The following is a 25248-nucleotide window of genomic DNA, read 5'->3' on the forward strand; positions in this document are numbered from 1 at the left end:
TGAAATGTATTATAAATTTATCGTATTAAGAAAAGGCTCTAGGCCAAGATTTTGAATTGTAGAATAAGGAGGATAGGAGCTAGTTTGCCATGAAAAAGTGTAGGTAGTAGAACATACAGAAGAGACACTGTGCATACAATATTTCGTCCCATAAGGGACTTTGTCAAGTATAGAGAAAGTGATAGAGCTTATAAAAAGGAGTTCACAAAAGGTTTCTACAATCTATCACTTTCTCTACTCTTGACAAAGTCCTCCAGGGGAAGAGATATTTGTGCACAAGTCTCTTCTATATTTTCTATAGCCTACCTATACTTTTTCAATTTAAGCTAGCTGCTATCCTCCTAATTATACAATTTAAAATCTTCGTTGGAACTGTTTCAATTATTTCAGTAACACTGAGTAACATCTCAGAAATGACCAAGAACTTTGACTTAACAGGTGAATGTGTTGGAGAGCCGGAAACCGTTTCTGCCATTCTCCGAGTTCTACAACGAGCCTCTCTCTGACGCAGTAGAGATGGACAAAGACTTTGCCAACTACAAGAGCAGCGAGGGAGATAGTTCTACATCACCCAACAGCAAGTTCAGCTTTATGAGGTAATCAGCTGTCTAGTAAACATGGCGCTAACTTCAAAATCGGGAATTTGAGTCTTTAGGAGGGGAGAAACTGCAAAAAATGTTTAGGCTAGATAATTAAATTAAAAATGTTAAGAATAGATGATAAATCCATTATGTCTGTAATGCAGGATCAAAAACTGATTTGTCTTCCTTGTTAATTCTCGGTTCCTCCCCACCTAGAGGATTTAGAGTCCAAATCCAAAAGTCATAAATCTTGTTTTACTGATATGTGATGGAGTATTCGCAATAAACCTTAAATTACCATGCATCAAGGCTGGGAAGTAGGATTTACGGTGTGAGAGTAATAGCCGGGCAAGCCTTGCTCATGATTTCAACCGAATATTACTAACCACTTCCTGAGGTTAGAAGTTAAGGAAAGGCCAGTTGGCTAATTAGGATTATTATGTACAAGGGTAGGGATCAGCTAGCTTACCTGGTAGACAGACTCCAGATAGCCTTGGTAACACACATAAAACACATAACACAACACAGAAAACTTTTTGTCCCAGTTAGGGACTTCATCAGAAGGGAGAAGAAAAAAGACTGGCAGTTAAAGTTCAGATTCCGAATTTAAACTTCCGAAATTGAATTTGAACTTTACCTTCTGAGGAAGTCCCTACCTGTGATGAAATATTAAGTTTTCTGATTTGTGTCATGTGTTTTATGTGTGTTACCAAGGCCAATCTGGACTCTGTCTACCAGGTAAGATAGCTGATCCCTATCCTTGTACATAATAATCCTAACAACTTTCTGAGTGAGTTGCGTACAAATCTGGTAGACTAAGGCATCAGCATATGTCAATATTAGGATTAACTCAACTTAGAGACCAGAACAGGTCATTCTCATCTGCGGATAGTATCAAAATTCAGATCCCAAAACTTTGCAAACATTGATTTTTCAATTGCACTGTAAAATGGCCATAATCCCTTAAACAATGTTGTGAGGTTTCAAATGTATGGTCCAGGGCTCCCTAACAGTTTCTAATGGTTTGGTTTTTCTCAGGTACTCCTTCATTTTAACTCCTGCCACAAAGACGCTGGGTTTGTACTACGACAACAGGATACGGATGTTCAGTGAAAGGCGGATGAGCTTCTTTCAGACTGTGACGGGACAACCGACCAATCCCTACCTTAGGCTGAAAGTGCGGAGGGACCACATCATCGATGACGCCCTAGTAGAGGTAAGTTAACAATATAAGAATTTGATCATCTTGAATTTGATTTTCTTAGGGGAATAGAACCAAATAGTTAGTAACCTTATCAGCAATCTGACACATATACTTTCAACAATTTGCGTGTCAACAACCCTTGTCTTGGGCAAGCAGAGGGAGTAACTATGATTTATTATGAGGAAAATCACAAAAGTTGCCATAACTTTTTTTACAGAACATGGGACTGCAGCTTACCATTTTTGTTTTGAGTTAAAATTACCATAACATCAAAAATTGTAATCAAGATGATTCAAACCGTATTCTTTCAATTTTATTTTTATGGGGTTTTATGGACAAATCACCATAAAAAAAAATAAAATAAACAATGAAGCCCTAGTGATACCATGGATTAGTACCTGCTAGATGAATATTTCATAAAAATTGGTTCAATGGAATGGTCTGTAGCTCTGTACACATCCACACATTCACAGACACACTTAAAAACCAATTTTTGGGGTTCAAGAGGACCCAAAACAGCTGATTTTCCTCCCGAAATCAAACTCGAAAATCTTGACAAAAACAATACTTTTTCCATAAATACTACATAGGGAGGAAAAGTAAAAATGGTAAAAAACTGGCTGCAACTTATTTTGAAATTGGTGGTCTCTAATTTTGAATCATTTTTCCAATATTGTTACAGCTAGAAGTAGTAGCAATGGAGAACCCCAAAGACTTGAAGAAACAACTGGTAATAGAGTTTGAAGGAGAGCAAGGAATCGATGAGGGAGGAGTGTCAAAGGAATTCTTTCAACTTATAGTAGAAGAAATATTTAACCCTGATTACGGTGAGTTTACCCGTTTGTGCATATTGTTACTCTATATTGAAAGAATATTTGAAGGATTTAACTTAACATAGAGCAGCAAGGGCCTAGGTTTTTAGGATTTTTGTGATGATATCAGGTTCACATAAATGGGAAAAAGTCCAAACTGGTACAGGATGCACACAGCTTTACACTATACATAAAACATTAGAATATTTCACTGTCACTGATAGCATTTTCAACTAAGGGAGAGAGTTTTCTTTAACTTTCTTTGACTTTGGCCAATTGAAAAGCACTATTCTTCATTTGCTTAATCCAAGATTTGGCAAGAAACAGCGTGAAAAGCAATAGGAAATATGGATGGATAAAAATAACACGATAGGGAAGAGAGAAAATGGGTGTTGTTTCAGTTTGAGGTTATGGATGTAAACTAGAGCACAAGGGCCTTGGTTTTTAGGATTTTTTGTGAAAGAGTCCAAACTGGTACAGGATACACAAAAACTCACTGACGGTGTGATGTTCAAACTAACAGTGAAATATAATAAAATTTTATATATACAGGGTGTCCCCTAAGTAAACAGCCAAACTCCGGGAAATGGTTCTATGTGTCAAAATAAAAAGAAATTAAGAATAATTTTTTTTCCAAAATCACTTTGTTAACCAGATATCCGCCATTTTGTACATAAACATTTTTATTTTTCAACTTTTTCACCTGATCTTTATACAACTTGGTATGTAGGTTAAGGTAGAAATAGAAAATATCACTATTAGAAAAAAAAAAATCATCTTGATTGAACTTTCAAAATGGTGTCCATTTTATTTTTTTATTTATTATTTTTTTTTTTTTTTTGTTAACTTCAATTACTCAAAAACGGCTAATTTTATGAAAAAATTTCAAGAATACTTTTATTTAGCATTTTTAATTCCCTATAAAACGATACCAAGTTAAAAAAGATTGTACAAGAAATAGCTGAAATATTACCATCTTTAGTTGTAAAATGGGGTAGAATAAGGCAAAAGCTGCCTCATTTTTAACTAAAAATCGATATATTTAAGCTATTTCTTATTCAATTTTTTTGAACTTGGTATCGTTTAATAGGGAATTAAAAATGCTAAATAAAAGAGTTCTTGGCATTTTTATCATAAAATTGGCCATTTTTGAGTAGTTTAAGTTTAAAAAATTTAAATGGTCGTCATTTTGAAATGTTTAGTTGAATCAAGATGAATTTTTTTTTTCTAACATTGGTCTTTTCTACCTTAACCTACATACCAAGTTGTATAAAGATCGGTTGAAAACGTTAAAAAATAAAAATGTTTATTTAAAAATACAAAATGGCGGATATCTGGTTAACAAAGCGATTTTGGAAAAAAAATTATTCTTGATTTCTCTTTATTTTGACCCATAGAACCATTTCCCGGAGTTTGGCTGTTTACTTATGGGACACCCAGAATAGTGTAAAGTTTTGTGTATCCTGTACCAGATTGGACACTTTCTTGTAAGAATATTTTGTTATGCTCAACAATACAAATTTGCCTCAATTCTTTCATCAGTACCTGTTTCCTTCAGTGTTAATGAGTTTGTTTGTAATGTTGTTTGTGTTGTTGTTGTTTGTTTGTTTGTAATGAGTTTGTTACTTTTCAGGGATGTTCACATTCCAGGAAGAGTCGCAGACTGTGTGGTTCAACACGACATCGTTTGAGAGCGACGCCCAGTACACGCTGATCGGCATTGTGCTAGGATTGGCTATCTACAACAACATCATCCTAGACGTTCACTTCCCTATGGTGGTCTATAGGAAACTGATGGGGAAGAGGGGCACTTACCATGACCTTGAAGACTGGAATAGGGTATGAGCATGCAACTAGTTTAAAATTAACTAAATCATAATTAATTCATGGCTGATAAGGTTTTTTGTTACTTTTTTTTACCCGTGAATGGAAATGCCCAATTTTCATTACACCCATCGTCTAAAGCTTAAAAACCAACAATTTTGTATACTGAAGCGTTGGTGTACAATTATAGGTTACTGAGAAAAAAATTTTAAAAAATAATTCCCATGTTATTTTTATGGATAAAAAGGAAAATGATTGAATTTATTTATTTCCTACTATACTATTAACATAAAAAACCTAAAAAAATACACTTTTTCCCTTCTCTGTAGCAGCAAATCAAATAATCGTTAAATCTCGTTATTGAAATAATGGGGGAAATAATTAACTGTTTTAGAAATACCTATTTGAGTTAAAATCAAATCAGACAAATTAAAATTTGCTTGTCAAAAAATCACTTTTCACACAACTTTATTTAATTAGCATGTGTTTGCTTTCAGACGTTGCACAGCGGCCTACAGGATATGTTGAACTACGAAGGCGATGACCTAGAGTCAATTTTCATGCAGACGTTCAGAGTCTGTTATACGGATATCTTCGGCTCCGTGCTTCACCACGACCTCAAACCTAACGGAGACTCTGTGTTCGTCACGCAGGATAATAAGAAGGTATTTGAAAAGTTAAATACATTTACTGATTGCTGTAAAAGCCTGCTAATCCGGCATTATTTTAAGTATATATTTTTTTAACTCTTTAGGAATTATTAAAAAATAGTGATTAGCGAGCTTTCCTGGGAAAATAAGTGTCCAGGGGCTAATTTACTAAGGAAAATTAGCCCCAGGACTCTATTTTCCTCAATTAGTCTGAACTGTTTAAACAAGCGAAAGAAATTAGTAGGCTGATGGAGACTTCCTTTAACCCTTCGTCGGTGTCTTTGATTTTAAAACATGTTCGGTGACACAGAGTTTTTCCAGATGTTTTAACATTAGACATACTATGTTTTTATACATATATTCATACAAAAACTTATTAAAACTAAAACCATGTGTAATCAATAAAATTGTGCATGAAATCAATAAAAATCTTACTTTACATATATATTTATAACCGATCAAAAGGGGCTTTGTGGAGGGAGGTGTGAGATCAAAATAATGTTCAATCAGAAAGATGCATGTAAGGTACTGTTACTCCTAAAGCTGCCGGCTGGCGATATCACATATTTTTCTATAACGAATGCGTTGGGAGTTGTTGGTGGTGTCACCGACAAAGGGGTAATACAATACAATATTCTTTATTGTTCATTCGTTAAGAATTACAATAGTGTCAATACAATAGTGAATTGTACATGTTAATTTCCATAATTTTCATAAAATTCCTTTATTGAGTAGAAGGGTCTTGCGATTAGCCACTTCTTCAACTCCTGGTGTAGCTTGTTGCCAGTCAGGTCTCTCAGGTAGTCAGGTAGATGGTTCCTCAGCTTGCAGCCGGTGTAGGAAGGTTTTTTCTCCCAAAGAGTTGTTCGGTGAACTGGTAGTGCAAATTTGGAGCCATGACGGGTGTTGTAGTGGTGCAGGTTGATAATTAAACAGCAAGCATCTTGAAATAATCCTCATTTTGATTAATTGATAATTGAAGTTCCATGAAAAGAGATCACTGACAATACGATTATTTTTGTAATGTTGTCTTGAAATTACGCTGATTGTGTCTTCCTATTAATAGAAACCAGCTGAGGTGTACTGGACGAGTAAGTATAGGTGACAAAATTAGGAGTATTATTTCATCCATTGCATCCAAGGGTGCAATGGATCAAGGATTAAGGATTAAGTCTAGTGGTTAGAGCGTGGGACTTTGGTTCCAGAGCTTCCGGGTTCAAATCCTGCCAAATCATCAATGGATTTTATCTATGTGATGATGCCGCAACCCCTAATTTAGCCTGAAGTAATGTGAAAAACAATTCTGGGCTCGTGCCTAGCGTCCTAAGAAAAAAAAAATTGCCAAAGCTAAGCAACGTTCTTGATTATTATTGAAAAGTAACAATATTTCCCATCTCTACAACATTCTCTTTCTTCTTGACTCTACTCTTTTGCCTAAAAAAGCTATTGGCCTAAAATATCTTTTATGCGTTACTACCTTTGCTTCCATTGTTATCCATCTCATTAAGATGGTAAATCTGTAAGGTAGTATGGTTCACTGGCTTATATTCTGCTAACTTATAATTTGTTTTAGGAATTCGTGGACCTATATGCGGACTTCTTGTTGAACACGTCGGTGGAGAGACAGTTCCGTGCGTTCAGAAGAGGTTTCCAGATGGTGACCGACGAGAGTCCGTTGAGCTTACTGTTTAGACCTGAGGAAGTTGAACAGCTGGTCTGCGGCAGCAAGGTGAATTCAAAATAAAGTAACACACAATATCCCCTGGGGACTTGTCAAGTGTAGAGAAAGAGTTCCTTCTTTCTTTCTCTGCACTTTTCTCATTTATCCTCTTTCAATTGAAATTCTGTGGAAAATGAGTGATCATGAATCCAAAAACAACTTTAAGGACAAGATTTCTAAAAGCATCCTAGGGCTCATGATTACTTACTTACTACCGTGGCTCTTGGTACCCAAGGTGGTACTTTGCCTCGCCAACACTATGCCTCCAGATTTTTCTATCCATTGCCTCTTCCCTTCTTCCCAATCTTCTTTCTTTTCTAACCTGGTCTCTGGTGGTCTTCTGCCCTCCGGATTGTTCAAAAGGACGTTCTTGACTAAGGAGTCGTCCTCTTTCCTTAGTAAATGGCCAGCCCATCTCATTCTCCTGCCTCTCACCTCGGCCACTATGTCTGGGTCCATGTATAATTGCCTCAAGTCCGCATTGTGTTTTATCCTCCACTCACCATCTTCAAAGGTTGGACCATATATTTTTCTCAATGAGCTCATGAAAACAGTTTTCAATAGAGGATTTTCGACTTTTAGACAGAAGAGCTAGGTCAAAAATTTTCGTCTATCTCTTCCTCTTCAAACATCAACATAAAAGCGAGACACTTCTCTGATCCTTAGTAGATCGCTACTGTAGGAACCGCAACGCATTGACGGACTCCCAGGAAAACAATTTTGCCCTGTGTTCTATTTTAATCACACTGCATTCTATAGCATAATTGCGTAGCATGCAGCACAGTTACTGAAATTTCAGGAAAACATACCTATACTGCCCTCTGTTGCGCCATTCACTCATCTAACCCGTTTGCCCGTTCTGCAGAGGTTTGACCTGGCCGAGCTGGAGGAGGTGGCCGAGTATGACGGAGGTTACACCAGTGATTCCCTCGTGGTCAGATGGTTCTGGCAGATCGTTCACACTCTCACCCCCGAGGACCAAAGGAAGCTGTTGCAGTTCGCTACAGGCAGTGATCGTGTTCCGGTCGGAGGCCTTAGCAAACTGAAGCTCATCATCGCCCGCAACGGACCAGACTCTGATAGGTAAGTCAGTCTTACCAACCTTTTAGGTTATGTGACTTAGCCCAGTCCTGGGGCAGTTTTCCATTATTCGATTTGATGTGCATAAAGGGATATCATGGTATTATTTGATGTGACGAAACCAAATCTAAAATTTTGAGATTCAAGAAGTATTGAAATTGAGCACTTTAGCAGTTTTTATTTTGAAACTGCTGAATATTTTTGTGTAATTGTAGTTTTTTTACACACAAGTTAGCAGCAATGGAGTAAACAGTTCCCCACTATTTTAGTATATTGAAGTGTCATTATGCGCCTAATGGTTACGTAGAAAAAAAAAAAAAAAAATGTGAATTAAAAATTTTCATTGTGCATTCTCTCATGCATATTTTGATCACATTTGGAAAATGCATTTATTTCTTACTAAACTATTAATATTTTACAAAAAAAAAAACTTTTTTACCCTCCCGGTTGCAGCAAACCTAGAGTACTCGTTAAACTAATGCTATATAAATAGGGAATAAATGTGTTATTTTTAAGAAGACATTTTAGTGTAAATCCAATTAGGCAAATGGAAGTTTGCTTAGTCTGCAGGTTTGCTGCAGTGGGGTATTTTTTTCTACAAGAAGTTTCAACCACAAACTATGTTTCAGGTTACCTACAGCCCATACGTGTTTCAACGTTCTTCTTCTCCCTGAGTACGAGAGTAAAGAGAAGCTAAGCGACCGTCTAATAAAAGCCATCAGCTATTCAAAAGGTTTCGGCATGTTATGAGCGGTTGCGTCGGTGAAACCTTTTACTCGGCGCTTGGTGTACAGTGCTTAGCGCCAACTCATGTACAGTAGTCTTAACATCTGGTAAATGATTTTGTTCCTTTGAGTTTACTGCTCCTTGTGTTATAATTTATTTATAGATTATTCGATTGTACAGACCGGCATTGTAGTTTTGTACAATTTGTAGAGTAAGGAACGTTTATGGATTGTTTGCAAAAACATGTTAAATGAAAAATATCTCCGAGTTTGTGAGGTTTGCGTTAAATAGTATTTTGTATCTTTGTAATATTTCTTGGTTGTGTTCTCTAAAAATTGTGTTTATATTTGTGATTGCCTGAAATTTTAAATTAGCTAGATCATTGAAAATTTGTAATAATTTTAAGGTTATGTATTAAAACAAAAATATTTTTTGTACTTTGAGGAAATCAGTTAAAAATTTAAAAATGATTAGGAGTGTCTTTTATTTAGTCTGTGAAAATCCAGAGATAATAAACCAATCTATTATATTTTATTGTTTATGTATATTAAGTTTATAGCTTATTTATTATTGTGTCTACTGTGTTAAAAGATAAACTGAAATATTTCTCTTGTGCTTGTTGGAGATTGTTAAATAAATATTTGTATCAAACTGTATGATGTACGATTTTATAAACGGCTCTAATTGCAATTTAATGACTTTTTATTTCTAGTTTCTTTAGTTGTTTTTTGGGTCAAATTTCTGAAAATAATCCACCATATAAAACAGTTATACTCCCTTAATTCAGTTTAGAAACCTGATTCAGTTGTGCCACAATTAAATTGCTTTGTGGTGAAATTAAATTAATGACTTATCAAAATGAAAACTATGTCTTAATAAAATGTAAATGTTGTGATTTAATTTGTTTAAACCACGGACACCATTTAGTATCTATTTAAAAAAGATCCACCTCAAAACTTTAGACTTCCACTAAGAGTAGCTTGAGATTCTAACGGACACATGTTTCGACAGAGTCCACGATCTCCCATTCTGTTTAGTCAGTTAGTAGTTTTAGTCAGTTTAGTAGTTTCTGTATTTTCCTATGACAAGCGCATTACAAAACAATTAGCTAGGAAATTAAATTATTAGCTATTACCGTAGGTTTCAGGTTATACCTGGACCCGACACTGATTTAATTTTTTGTTTTGATGTCCCCAGAGGCCTAAAACACCCTTCAAATTCTTATATATGTATAAGTGTGTCCGTTAGCATGATGATTTGAATCAAAATTTTGTGATTTTAATTTAATTTGGTAAAAGTGTAAATCTATGTTTTGTTCACTATTTGAAAGGGTTTTGTGGGGGTTTTATGGGGTAAAAATTGGTTTACCCATTTCTTCCCCTAAAAACATAAATTTTACCTTCCTTGTAGCACCAAACGTAGAATCACTAGAATAATGTTATTTATAAAGGAAATAAATCTGAAATTTTAAGGGAATATTTAAGCGGAATTCTAGCCAGGTAAATGGAATTTCACTTAGTCTGCAGGTTTGAGGCGGCGGGGGTATTTAGTCTATTGTAGCTTAAAGCCAAAAGAAGAACAAGGCTAATAACAGATAAATAATTAGCGCAAATACATTTGATAAACAAAGTTCAGACTGGTGTGAGATTACATATTTTTTAACAAGCACAGAGCTAAAATTGTATCATGCAGATTTACATGTATCCTTTGATATTTAAGATTTTATCATTGCCAGAAAATTGTATGGTTTACATAGTCTTATCAAATCATTTGATTATTTATATCTTGTAAAAATTGTTGTTTATAAAACATATTGAATTGACGAAGAAATGGTTGTGCTGAGTCGTAAGATATATAAATGGAACTATGTACGTAATATGATTGTGACAATTTGCAGGGTAAAGGTTTAAAATAATATATAGTTTTGATGGTGATAATTCTTGATATGACTTATTCCAATTGTTTTAGTATAATGTTTCACTAGGAAATTAAAGCCTAACACTTTATAAGATCGGGACGCATATTTTTGTGTTTATTTTAAGCTCAATGTAACATGAATCGACATACTATTTTCTTTTCTCAGGATCGAACTAGTGAACTGAACACTGTGACAACTCAGCTTATTTTGGTAAACAAATGTTTTTTCTTCAACCAAAAAAACATTTTTGCTGAACAATGATCGTATAGCTCATATGTGACTGTTTTAGTAAAATCAAATCAAGTTTCAATATACTGTACTTTATAATTTAAAAGACACAGCTCTGTTGAGATCTATGTTACATGTTTTCCGATGAACATTTGTTACATGTTTCCCTCTTTCTCCAACAAACATTTGTGTCATGTCCCCCTCCTATTCCTCATCCAAACATTTTTTTCATTTCTCCTTGTCCAAAGACAATAGTTTCCAATAGTACCCATCCACAATGTACATTTTTCTCCTCCCAACTATGTATATTTGTTATGCCGATATTGTTTATTCCTCAAGTTACATATTGTTATGTAAATTATTCTAAATGTTGTCTTTGCATACTGTAATAGATGCTCAATAACTTCTAATGTGACTGTCAAGAAAACTTTGGAAAAATATTGAGAATAAAATAAGTGATATGCAAATAATTGTGAGTTGGTAATTATTCTGCCCCAAATTGTAGTTAGTACAAGTAAAATTCTACTAAAAGACTAGTAGAAAACATAAAATTTTGTCTGTTAATGAAACTTGCAGGAAATATAGTAGTTACCATTAGGATTTGAAGTCTGAAGAGTCCTTAGTGATTTTATGGATACCATTTTATGGAGGTTTACGTTTGGGGGTAGTGATTTTGAGAAATTTTTATTTATGGGATCCAAGCAAGTGGGGTGTCTTTTCTCGGCCTTAGTCACTAACAAGACTACAAGATCTCACCACTCATCTCCATTCGTACTTGGCTTAAACTATACTAAATAAACGGTATCAGCAATCTGACATATACTTTCTCCCATAAGCTCGTCAACAACCTTTATCATGGGTAAGCGGTGAGAGTAAATATGTTGTTTATAGTTAAAAACTACATAAGTTGCAATAGCAAACACCGCAATTGTTACAGCAATGGGGTGTTGTACTATTTTTTAGAATTATTTTTAAGGACCATAACATATTCACTTTGATCAAAACCAGCTTTTCTCCAAAAATCCAATTTTTTAGTTATTTATGGGGTTTTTATGGGAAAATAACATAATTTACAATAACTTTTGAACCGTAATTTTTACAGAAATGGGAGTTGTACCATTTTGTTCACAATTTAAAGGGCTACAACATACTATTTTTTTATCAAAATCGTTCAGGCCATTTTTGAGAAAATTGATTTTTCTGTTTTTTATGGGAAAATCCCCATTAAAAATCAAAATTTCAAAAAAATTTAAAAAACGCCTGGAGATACTATGGATTAAAACATACATAGGTACCAAATTTCATCGAAATCGGACCACAGGTGTAGTCCCTAGCTCTGTACACATCCAGACACACATATATCACTTCGAAAATCACTTTTTTGGGTCCAGGGGGGCCCAAAACAAATATATTATCCACTCAAAACTCAAACTCGAAAATTTTGACGAAAACAATACTTTCTCCATATACCATGCTATAGGAGGAGAAAGTAAAAATATGCCTAAAACAAACAGTTCCAAAGGCTTACTAAAAGACTAATCGACAAGAAACCCATTTTATTCTATCAATTGTTCATTTCAATTTAAGCACAGAAAACGTACTACTATAACCCATAATGCCAACCGCATGGTAAAAAGCATTAAGCGTTTTGAGAGAGCTTTGCCTGTCAATCCGTAGGCAGCGCCACCAGCGTTGCCATGCACTCAGCATAGCAACGATGATGAAATAATTAAACAAAAAAAGTGTTTGACAATCCTGCTCACTAGAAAACAAAGGAATAGTTACAGCTCTCGATTACAGGCCCAGAAACCCATCTGGATTGCTTAAAGTTTGCAGACTTGGAGGAATTGTTTCTAACAACAAATTGTGACGATTTCCCTACCGGTAGCAAATTGTATGTTTGTTGGTTTGAAAATTGCCTGAAATACCAGGGTGCTAGAAAGACTAACTTGCAGTGAATACTGTGTTGTGTCTAGAGTAATTCAGTTACCTTTCATTATGGCTTCAGAAAATGACACTGTATACACTTCTCTAATGATGGCTAAAAATGAAGGAGACTAAATAAACTTTAAAACTATCTTTGTGGATAGTTCGCTCGCTCTTGCAGAGAATTGTTGTCGGACTGGGAGGGTTCCACTTAGTGATGTCTTTTTTAGGTACCATCGGGTTCATAATGGCTGATAAAGGGTTGGACCAGAGTGTAGTGTACTCAAAGAACTCAGTTGCACACATAATGGCCATGCTTATTCGTGTGTAATTCGTGCTCATGTGTCAGCATCTACCGCTTGGTTTTGAATCATGTACATTTGACCCATGAAGAGGATGTTGAAATCAAAGAGTGCAATTTTTTACTGATTGTCCGCCAACTAAACAAACTGTAGATAACAATCCAGTCAAAAAAGCCAAAAGTTTTTTTCAAAAAAGTGTTTCTGACAAATTTAAACAAGAACTTTTGAAGGTTGAAGAGATTGGACCAACCGAAAATTATGGATTCAGTACATTAAAATGGTAGCTTTGGTTAGAAGGTTTATTCAAGCAGAAAGAACAGGTAGAGATCCCCAATTGGCCGTTGTAAAGATGATGATGCCTTATTTCATTGCAAGTGGTCACTTACACTACAGTAAAGCTTGTTATATACCTTCAGTTGATGTCCAAGTTACCCCAGCAAATGGATCCTCAGGAGTGTAGAACGTTCGCCAACGGTTACTGCACCGTAAGACGCACTAACAAGTTCTTTTTATTTTTTAATATTTTTCTTTTACTAACCCAATTACATTGTAGCATTAATATTCGAACATCAAAATCTTGACATGCATTATAAATAATAAATGTGGTAAAAGTTCATCTTGCTGAATAAATTATAATTATTAGTGCAATCACTCACAACAATACAATATATGACAAAAACAAACTAATATCAATAAATAATGTACAAATACATATCTTAAAAAATAACATTGGCAATTATTTAAATATCTATAACAACAATAACAAATTAATAATAAATAACACATAACATACATAACAATAATAAATAAAATACAACAACAAAGTCTAAACAGAGTAATTAATTTAATAACAATAATTATTTGGAGTAATTAAATATCTAAAAACGTATTTCCTGAACATACTGTGACAGTTAAAAAATATGTCTATTTGGTCGTTATTAATTGTGTTGAACAGCCTTACCATTGAGTTGAGCGGCGAATACATTCCAAGGTTCGTTCTAGAGAAGTGGGGGGAGAAGAGCAAACGCGAACGTGAATTGTGTCTGGGCAACGTGAACCGCACACGGGACAGCAGCGCTGCGTCGTCGAGCTCACCACACACCAACCACCTCAGATACAACATCATTGACACTTTACGCCTAGTACTCAACTGATCGATTTCAAACAGTGTGAGAAGTTCTGAGTAAGGGACCAGCATCGTATAGTGAATAAATGTTTTGTAATAAAGAAATCTCAAGAACCTTCTTTGGACATCCTCTATGAGATCGGATAAATAGTTCACACTAGGATACCATACCACAGAAGCATATTCTAATCTTTCGAGCATAAGTTCTGTTCGAGAATATGGACCGACATGGTCAAAGAGCAGACTGCCAATTGTTAGTTAAGGTACTGGGGTGTATGATAAAAAAAGGGTTTAATGATGAAATGTTAAATGCAAATGTCATCCAAAATCTGTGTTTTCATATATTTTTGAGTCTTTTGAAGACTTCCCTGGAGTATTTATTTATTTATTTATTTATTAAACATCATCACATTACATCAATTCTCTTGACAGGTGATTTGTCAGAAAGTCTAATACTAATACTATACTACATTTTAAAATAAAATAGCTTACAAAAGAAATAAAGCATATAATAAGCTACAAACCTATGGGAGAAGCAATATCTTTCAAATATACTCATTTTCCAGATATTCCTCTAACGAGTAAATGCCCTCTCCAATAGGAAATTTTTTAAAGATAGTTTAAATTTAGAGAATGAGGCAATGTTTTTAATCCCAGCGGGTAATTTATTGTAAATTTTTGGTCCCATATACTGAGGGGATAAATGAAAGATTTTAAGCCTATGTTGAACTGGTTTTATAATATTTTTGAATCTTGTGTTATGTGGATGAGATTGTTGACAGTCCATGAATGTGTCGAAATCACTTTTAACCATTAATGCCAATTTGTAAATATAAGAGCTAAAAAAAGTTAAAATTTTAAAATTAATAAATAAATCTTTACAATGTGTTCTACGGGAGACTCTGGCCATTAATCTTACAGCTCTTTTTTGGAGAATAAATATTTTTTTTGGCCTGGCTTGATGAGCCCCATACAGTAATTCCATAATTCATAATCGATGAAAAATATGCGTGATATACTACTATTTGTGTTTCTAGATTAGTAGTATCCCGAATTATTGTGAGAACAAATGTTGCTGAGCGTAGTCTTTTTGATAGGTTTTTAATGCGTTTTTGCCAATTTAGTTGTGAATCGATTTCTATTCCCAAATAATTTATTGACTGTTGTGAATGAATTGTAGTTAAGTTTGTATTTACAATTATTTCTTGGTTAATATTGGATGCAGAAAACTGAATTAGTTGAGTATATTTTTTTTCCGGCTGAACAGCATATCGATGCTCCAAACAGTAGAGTCAAAAGAGATGAACAAGATATTGAAAAGCTAAGTACTTGGTTAGAAACACATGATCCTATTTCAAGTACATCTACCGCCATCATTTCAGTTGTCAGTTGTGTCATTGGGAACGATTCGATCAACTGCCACCTAGACTTCTTGTAGGATTTCAGTTTAAGGAAATCAAACTGAAAAGGTATGACAACATTCGTCCATTAAGTCCAGCCAACTCATCATATGAAATTCTACAGCAAAGGCGTTAACATTGACCCACTGATCCTGTAAATGAATGCTTTTAAGCAAAGAAGAAGACTTATGAATGAGATTACTTCTCATTTCAGGTTGCACCTTTCCTGTCATTGTTTACCAACACAGGAATGAGTAAGAAGGTCAAATCTGCTCTGTGCAAAGAGTTTGATAGTACTTAAGAAGAATACATGAAGGAAAAACTGGACAATTTTTTAACTTATATCATTGATGGTGGGCATACATTTTACTTGCAGTAAAATGGGGTAGCAACACAAAAAAATCAAACTTACCCATGTATTTGATGGTTACAGTGATCCCGAAGGGTTTAAAAATGTGAGCAGCTACGCAGATATCAACTTTCTACTACTCAGAAAAAAATAACTGAAATTTTCGCTGTGTACAAAAAAGAAAGATTTCTTGCTAATGCCATCAACATGTAAAAATGATATTCTCTTAGCACACTCATTCAATGGTTGTGATAGGCCTCCATCAAGGCAATTTATGGCAAAGGAAAAACAACTACACAAATCGCTAGAGGTTGAAAGTGGTTCGGCCAACCACGTTCACACCTTCAACGAACCTGACGCCAATCACATTGAGGTGAAACAAGCAGGGGAATGTACACAAATTTTCTTGTACGCATCCAAGGACGGGACGCTAAATCAACATAGATTTAATCTCTTTCAGAAATCGTTAATGAAAAGAGTAGCCAGATTGGAATCACTACCATCAACATTGGACAATGCTGCTCAACACTCCTACCGCACCACTATCAGATACAACTCTGGCTAGGGAATAAGCTGCGTCCTAAAGAGTAGGGTTAGTAGGGTTGGGTTAGACACAATAACTACCGTACTTGCTACCAATCAGAACGACTACTGAGCCAGCTCCAGGGACAATACTAAAATTGGTATATTGTTCGTTTAAAGGTAGCTGTTCAACATCACAATGCTCCTATGTAAAGAGCGGGATTCATTGTTCACATTTTTGCTGATTTTGTGAAGGCCATGTAGCCTACAAACTCTAAAAACCCAACTCCTGTGCTGTCAATTGGCAGTAAAATTGTGTCAAGTCAAGACGTTAATAGAGAAGATTGAGTTGAGGACCCTGACAATTCCACGGATGGTGATGATGCATCAGTGGCTAATGGACAATATGACACGTAGTAGTTAAAGAGGCGTGATTTTCTACCAGTTTCTTAGTTAATGTTCCTACATCGTAACATGTGACTAATAGATTCATGACCAATTTTGTAATAATTGATATTAACTGAATTATTTTACCTTGGTTTGTCATTTTTTTATGAATAATTTTTTTTCATAGTCTGGCAGTGATTTTTTTATGCTTTTTTTATTCTGTATCCTAAAAAAACACAGAAAAAGACACCCCACTAGCTTGGATCCCATAAATGTTCTCAAAATCACTTACTCCCAATCTTTAACCCCCACAAAATGGTACTTCCAAATCACTAGGGACTCTTCAGATTTCAAATCCTAATGGCAATAACTACCTACCTAACTACCAACCCCGGAGGATGCATCGCAATGGGATTGAAGGCTGGCTGAGGCAAGTAGTTGAGCATTGACGGGGGTGGGTAAGGTGGGGTAGCAGGTATGGCGGGGGGAGGTCCCAGGGGGGAAAACATGCCATTGTATAATGGAGTCGGCACGTACCCTGAGGTTGCATCAAAATGGGATTGAAGGCTGGCTGAGGCAAGTAGTTGAGCATTGCCGGGGGGTGGGTAAGGTGGGGTAGCAGGTATGGCGGGGGAGGTCCCAGGGGGGAAAACAGCCATTGTATACTGGAGTCGGCACGTACCCTGAGGATGCATCAAAATGGGATTGAAGGCTGGCTGAGGCAAGTAGTTGAGCATTGACGGAGGTGGGTAAGGTGGGGTAGCAGGTATGGCGGGGGGAGGTCCCAGGGGGGAAAACGTGCCATTGTATACTGGAGTCGGCACGTACCCTGAGATTGCATCAAAATGGGATTGAAGGCTGGCTGACGAGCCTAGTGATTTGGAAGTACCATTTTGTGGGGGTTAAAGATTGGGAGTAAGTGATTTTGAGAACATTTATGGGATCCAAGCTAGTGGGGTGTCTTTTTCTGTGTTTTTTTAGGATACAGAATAAAAAAAGCATAAAAAAATCACTGCCAGACTATGAAAAAAAAATTATTCATAAAAAAATGACAAACCAAGGTAAAATAATTCAGTTAATATCAATTATTACAAAATTGGTCATGAATCTATTAGTCACATGTTACGATGTAGGAACATTAACTAAGAAACTGGTAGAAAATCACGCCTCTTTAACTACTACGTGTCATATTGTCCATTAGCCACTGATGCATCATCACCATCCGTGGAATTGTCAGGGTCCTCAACTCAATCTTCTCTATTAACGTCTTGACTTGACACAATTTTACTGCCAATTGACAGCACAGGAGTTGGGTTTTTAGAGTTTGTAGGCTACATGGCCTTCACAAAATCAGCAAAAATGTGAACAATGAATCCCGCTCTTTACATAGGAGCATTGTGATGTTGAACAGCTACCTTTAAACGAACAATATACCAATTTTAGTATTGTCTCTGGAGCTGGCTCAGTAGTCGTTCTGATTGGTAGCAAGTACGGTAGTTATCGTGTCTAACCCAACCCTACTCTTTAGGACGCAGCTTATTCCCTAGCCAGAGTTGTATCTGATAGTGGTGCGGTAGGAGTGTTGAGCAGCATTGTCCGATGTTGGTGGTAGTGATTCCAATCTGGCTACACTTTTCATTAACGATTTCTGAAAGAGATTAAATCTAAGTTGATTTAGCGTCCCGTCCTTGGATGCGTACAAGAAAATTAGTATACATTCCCCTGCTTGTTTCACCTCAATGTGATTGGCGTCAGGTTTGTTTTGTTGAAGGTGTGAACGTGGTTGGCCGAACCACTTTCAACCTCTAGCGATTTGTGTAATTGTTTTTCCTTTGCCATAAATTGCCTTGATGGTAGGCCTATCACAACCATTGAATGAGTGTGCTAAGAGAATGTCATTTTTACATGTTGATGGCATTAGCAAGAAATCTTTCTTTTTTGTACACACAGCGATATTTTCAGTTATTTTTTTCTGAGGAGTAGAAAGTTGATATCTGCGTAGCTACTCATATATTTAAACCCTTCGGGATCACTGTAACCATCAAATACATTGGTAAGTTTGAATTTTTTGTGTTGCTACCCCATTTTACTGTGTGTAAAATGTGCCCACCATCAATGATAAGTTAAAAACATTTCCAGTTCCTCCTTCACCTATTCTTCTTGAGTACCGGTACTATCAAACTCTTTGCACAGAGCAGATTTGACATTCTTACTCATTCCTGTGTTGGTAAACAATGACAGGAAAGGTGCAACCTGAAATGAGAAGTAATCTCATACATAAGTCTTCTTCTTTGCTTAAAAGCATTCATTTACAGGATCAGTGGGTCAATGTTAACGACTTTGCTGTAGAATTTCATTTGATGAGTTGGCTGGACTTAATGGACGAATGTTGTCATACCTTTTCAGTTTGATTTCCTTAAACTGAAATCCTACAAGAAGTCTAGGTGGCAGTTGATCGAATCGTTCCCAATGACACAACTGACAACTGAAATGACGGCGGTAGATGTACTTATAGGATCATGTGTTTCTAACCAAGTACTTAGCTTTTTCAATATCTTGTTCATCTCTTTTGACTCTACTGTCTGGAGCATCAATATGCTGTTCAGTCGAAAAAAAAAAATTATACTCCAGGGAAGTCTTCAAAAGACTCAACAATATCTGAAAACGCAGATTTTGGATGACATATGCATTTAACATTTCAAAATTAAACCCTTTTCTTATCATAAACCCCAGTACCTTAACTCACAATTGGCAGTCTGCTCTTTGACCATATCGGTCCATATTCTCGAACAGAACTTGTTAGTGCGTCTTACGGTGCAGTAACTGTTGGCGAGCGTTCTATACTCCTGAGGATCCATTCGCTGGGGTAAATTTGACATCAACTGAAGGTATATAACAAGCTTTACTGTAGTGTAAGTGACCACTTGCAACATCATCTTTACAACGGCCAATTGGAGATCTCTACCTGTTCTTTCTGCTTGAATAAACCTTCTAACCAAAGTTAACATTTTAATGTACTGAATCCATAATTTTCGGTTGGTCCACTCTCTTCGACCTCCAAAAGTTCTTGTTTAAATTTGTCAGAAACACTTTTCTGAAAAAAAATTTTGGCTTTTTTGACTGGATTGTTATCTACAGTTTGTTTAGTTGGCGGACAATCAGTAAAAAATTGCACTCTTTAATTTCAACATCCTCTTCATGGGTCAAATGTACATGCTTCAAAACCAAGCGGCCAATAGCGGTAGATGCTAACACATGAATAAGCATGGCCATTATGTGTGCAACTGAGTTCTTTGAGTACACTACACTCTGGTCCAACCCTTTATCAGCCATTATGAACCCGATGGTACCTAAAAAAGACACCACTAAGTGGAACCCTACCAGTCCGACAACAATTCTCTGCAAGAGCGAATGTGGCAGGGCTGAAAGTACACTGCTTTCATGAACAGTGGTAAATCAAATGCCACAAAGATAGTTTTCAAGTTTATTTAGTCTCCTTCATTTTTAGCCATCATTAGAGAAGTGTATACAGTGTCATTTTCTGTAGCCATACCTAATGAAAGGTAACTGAATTACTCTGGACACAACACAGTATTCACTGCATGTTAGTCTTTCTAGCACCCTGGTATTTCAGGCAATTTTCAAACCAACAACCATACAATTTGCTCGGGAAATCGTCACAATTTGTTGTTAGAAACAATTCCTCCAAGTCTGCAAACTTTAAGCAATCCAGATGGGTTTCCGGGCCTGTAATCGAAAGCTGTAACTATTCCTTTGTTTTCCTAGTGAGCAGGATTGTAAAACACTTTTTTTGTTTAATTATTTCATCATTGGGGGTATGAATGGCATCTAATGGAATTACACGCATAATTCCACTCATGCTGTGGAATGGGGCATGCCCATCAATGTTGTTACATTGACATCGCAGTTGTCAAAACTGAACAGTGTACAATCAATCAAATATTCTTCCCCCATTGCTCTATTGAGCTTTCATTTTATTTTTTTATACATCCCAAGTAGCTAGTATTTAAAAATGTAATGTTTTATTATGTAATATGCAAATTATCACATCAAATATTCTTTATTCATAAAGTTTAGACAATATGTCTTCAATAGGGTCATTAAACTAACTCAAATACAAATTATAAACTAAATAATTATAACTAGTGTACATGTTGCTCGAATTCGAGCAATTGCAAAGTATTACAGGAGTTATTTCAAAACGAATAACAGTCATATTTACAATAATGAGTCAATGAGTTTAAAAGAGTCAACTCAAAGATTACCGGTGTGTAACTCAGACTATGTTTATCTTTGTTATTGATAAACCTAAAGCAATCCAGCTGGTTTTCCCCTTCTCAAAATGCCTCGCTGTAAAGGCAACACAGGTCATTGATAGAGGGCCAATTGTGAACGATTAGTCGTTTTGGGGTAGTGTTAGGGCCTACTTGAAACATAATAGTTGAGATTGTCCAGGGTCATGTGCTGACTGTGACGAGTTAAGCCTATTAACTCGCCATTGTTCTGTCGCTGCGGTCGTTATCACGATTACGCCTCCTGTCGTTATCTTTCGTTGTCGTCGCGTCGGAGGCATTTGAAAGAAAAAAAACAAATAAACAAATTATAACTACTCAAAACAACAATAAATGCACAAATTTAAGTTACAATCATGCTAACACGTTCCGTCATAGCAACACAAAAAAACGATAAATACACAAATTTTGGATACAACCATACTAACACGATCCGTCCTGGGGGTAATGTTGACACAAACTCAAATAGTAAAAGTAAATAAATGTACTCCGGTGGGGCACACGGAAGATTTCTCAGGTGCCGTTTCGACGTCACTAACTGCTGCGTCTGAAGAAACAATTTTATAATTTTTCTATTATTAAATTAAACTGTCATAACCTAACCAAACGTGCTGATAATGGAAAAATCGAATGAAGGTTTACTAATCCAAAAAATATTTCTGTTCATAAAAAAAATTTTTAAATGCCTAAAATTTAGTTTTATAATTTTTTAATTATAAAATTAAACTGTCATAACCTAACCAAACCAACCAAACTTGCTGACATGAAAAAAATTGCTGACAAAAAGTTTATGCTACCGGTGGGTTTCGAACCCGAAACATTCGGATTATTAGCCCGCCACGCTAACCACTACACCACCGAGGCCGATGGCTCTCAATCGTATCGTTGCGGCATTGGTGTTCCCTTAAAGTGACGTCAGTAGTAAGTGACGTCAAACGGCACCTGAGAAATCTTCCGTGTGCCGTTTTAGACCAGTCAATCCGTTGTCAAAATCAACCATACGTGGACAAAATTGGCGTCCAAGGAATTTTGTCTGAACTTTATGTTTTTTGGGGTGCTGAATCCGAATCTGAAGTCGTCCAACAAATATTTCTTGAGCGTTCCGAGATATTCGCAAAAAATAGCAAAATTTTAGCACATTTTTAAGTTTTTATGTTATAAGTCAAAAACTATGAATTCTAGCGACTTTTACCCCCGTACAAAATGGAAGTTGACAAAATTCCCTTCAAAATGCACTATTCACACTTGAAAATCGATTAAAAATAACCTCCGCTAGAGCGCATTGAAAATTGGTTATTTTACTGAATAAAAAAAAAATCAAGCTTTTGGTCTGATTTTAATATTACTCAGCAAACACCCACACCCTTCCACCCTAGAACTATCTCAACCCACTTTCCCCCCTCAACCCCCCCTCACCCAATTTACTATACCACTCTTTCCCCCCCCCCCCCCCATTCCACAGTGTCCTTTCTACTTTTCTTGGGCAGAATGTGATAAATAATGTTCGATAGGTAGGTTTCCATGGTTATGATTAACATGACAAGGCAGTTGTTATCATTGACCCAACGACATGAAATAAAACTCTAAATATGTTGTTGTTATTTTATTTTTGTCTTAACTAATAACAGAAATGATGAGGTACAGATGTTATTGAATACAATGTTTAATGGCAAATAAGTGGTTAAAAAAATTCTTGAGGGGTGGGGATTCATACAGACTGGATCAAAAGATTTCTTTCTATTTATAAAATGCAATAAGTTAAGATGTCGATTGAATAATAATTTGGAAACAATATTTTAGTAAGATGGTTAATTTTTCTTTTCTTTTGTTAATATTAATGAAATATGGATGTAGTTTTAGTCCCAAAATGGATTTATTGATACAGTTGATAATTTAGGAATATCAAAACCTCCTGTGACTGATTGTGAAAATAATCAGACTGTATCCCAAACACTTTTACTGGACCTTCATCCAACACAGACCACAGAAGTTTGTGAAATAATACGTAGTTTAAGCAATTCGAGCTCTGTTGGCTGGGATGAGGTCCCAACAAAACTTATAAAAATGTCAGAACCATTAATAGCCCCAGTTCTTAGTATAATAGTCAATCAGTGCTTCAGTACAGGTCAGTTCCCAGATAAGCTTAAATTATCTGAGGTAAAACCAATATTCAAGAAAGGAATTAAAACAGATACAACAAATTACAGACCTATTTCTATTTTAAGTAATTTTTCCAAAATATTTGAAAAAGCAATAAATTCACGCATTACCAATTTCTTAGAAAGTAATAATCTTTTTTCAAAATCACAATTCGGTTTTAGGAAAAATCAATCTACTACATCTGCATTGACTGGGTTGGTTAACATGGTCACAGAAGCATTGGAAGGGAAACAAAGTACTGCAGGAATTTTCTGTGACCTATCAAGTGCGTTCGACTGTGTTAATCACAAGATTTTAGCAAATAAACTAAAGAAAGTAGGTATTGGAGGTAAAGTCATGGAACTACTCTCAAACTACTTAAATAATAGAAAACAACGGACAGTCATTTTAAAAAGTAAGAGAAAATTTGTATCAAGATGGGAAAAGGTCATCCATGGAGTTCCCCAGGGTTCAATACTGGGACCTTTATTATTCCTGATATTTATCAATGACATTGATTCTCACATATCTGGTGATATTTTCTTATATGCTGATGACACCAACGTTATAGTTCAAAATTCAAATATTCAACAATTGGAAATCTCCATTAAACAGACTATAGAAGAACTGCAAGATTGGTTCACAAAAAACTGTTTACTAATGAATAATTCAAAAACACGTATAATGCATTTTAAAGTAAAAAATTGTAAAAATTCTGACTTTTTATCTGATAATATATTAAACTTAGCGGATACTCATAAAGTTTTAGGCATTCATGTTGATTCAAAATTAAAATGGGACGACCATATACAATTCTTAACAAAAAAGCTCAACTCTTTTCGTTTTGCATTAAGTGTAGTTAATGACACAACATCTACTGATATTGGTAAACTAGTATATTACGCCTACATGGAATCTAGACTCAGATATGGTATTGTTCTTTGGGGATCCAATTCCAAAACGAAAAAACTTCTCAATGCACAGAAATCAGTGGTGAGGACAATGGCAAAAGTTTCCAAAAGAAAAAGCTGTAGATCATTATTTAAAGAATTTGGAATTTTAACAGTAACAGGTTTATATATATTAGAAATTGTCAAGTTACTCTACAATAATCAGGACAGCTTTGATAAGTATAAATTTAACCATAACTATTTCACACGTCACTCAAACTTATTTCAATATCCACACCATAGACTTTCTCTGTATGAAAATAGTCCAAATTACATGGCAATCAAAATTTTTAACAAACTATCAAAAATCATAAGCAAAAATTCATCAAAAAATGTCTTCAAAACCTTACATAAATTATTATTGGAAAAGTCTTACTATAGCATTGAAGAATTTTTTCTTGATAGTTTTGAAGGGTAGGTTGGCCACGGTTTATGAAAGATTGCTGTAGTAGAATTAAATACAGGACAAAAGCCTATATCCTGTTCTGATACAGACCAGACTGGTCTTGTAATTTGAGCTTAGTTTTAGGAATTTACAGATAAATTTTTTCTTTTTGTTCAGTATTACTATTATATTTTTAAAGTGTTAATAATTGTAATTAGTTTTATCAAAAATATAACAGTTTAGTATTAGTTTTATAAATATTGACAAAACTCCTATCTATGTACATTGTACTCCAAAAGATGTTATGAGTTAATAAAGAATTTGAATTTGAATTTGAATTTGATCTTGGAGGGATCTATAGTTTGAGTTAACAATAATTGGAATGTTCTCACCAATCTTCTATAATAATAATTTTCTTCTAAATAATGTAGGCCTAAATTCTTCTTTCTTCAGTTAATTTGGATATTTTGACAATACTTTATTTTATAATTTAACAATTTATTTATCACAACTAATACCCATTTTAAATTAAGTTAAATTAAATTAAATTAAGTTAAATTAAAATATATTTAATTTAACAAATACTAATACTTGTAAATAACAAATACTTGGTTGAGTTGAAAAAAAATCTAACAAACTTAACATTACCTAAGGTTTTAACTAGAACAAAATTGTTGTTTGAACGAATATAACAATAACATAACAT

At 35.1% G+C, this 25248-nt stretch overlaps 2 protein-coding genes across 2 annotated transcripts in view; one reads left to right on the forward strand and one right to left on the reverse strand.

Moving 5' to 3' along the window:
• Positions 1 to 9248, forward strand: part of LOC128985385 (ubiquitin-protein ligase E3A) — a 34232-nt gene extending 24984 nt beyond the window's left edge. Inside the window, exons 9-16 of the mRNA XM_054404834.1 lie at positions 439 to 596; positions 1620 to 1797; positions 2468 to 2612; positions 4231 to 4436; positions 4919 to 5086; positions 6645 to 6800; positions 7657 to 7874; positions 8501 to 9248. Of these exons, the coding sequence (XP_054260809.1) occupies positions 439 to 596; positions 1620 to 1797; positions 2468 to 2612; positions 4231 to 4436; positions 4919 to 5086; positions 6645 to 6800; positions 7657 to 7874; positions 8501 to 8621 (1350 nt within the window). The 3' untranslated portion in view covers positions 8622 to 9248. The remainder of the gene's footprint in view (positions 1 to 438; positions 597 to 1619; positions 1798 to 2467; positions 2613 to 4230; positions 4437 to 4918; positions 5087 to 6644; positions 6801 to 7656; positions 7875 to 8500) is intronic.
• A 7205-nt stretch (positions 9249 to 16453) lies between these two features.
• On the reverse strand, positions 16454 to 19691 carry LOC128984762 (WW domain-binding protein 11-like). Its single transcript, XM_054404124.1, has 3 exons — positions 19502 to 19691; positions 17134 to 17584; positions 16454 to 16520 (listed from the first exon to the last, which is right to left on the reverse strand). The coding sequence occupies exons 1-3, from the start codon at positions 19689 to 19691 to the stop codon at positions 16454 to 16456; spliced, it is 708 nt and encodes a 235-aa protein (XP_054260099.1).
• Positions 19692 to 25248: the final 5557 nt, after the last annotated feature.

Source organism: Macrosteles quadrilineatus, unplaced genomic scaffold, assembly GCF_028750875.1.
Source record: "Macrosteles quadrilineatus isolate MER2022 unplaced genomic scaffold, UCM_ALF_1.0 Scaffold_2__2_contigs__length_208266976, whole genome shotgun sequence".
NCBI classification, from domain to species: domain Eukaryota; kingdom Metazoa; phylum Arthropoda; class Insecta; order Hemiptera; family Cicadellidae; genus Macrosteles; species Macrosteles quadrilineatus.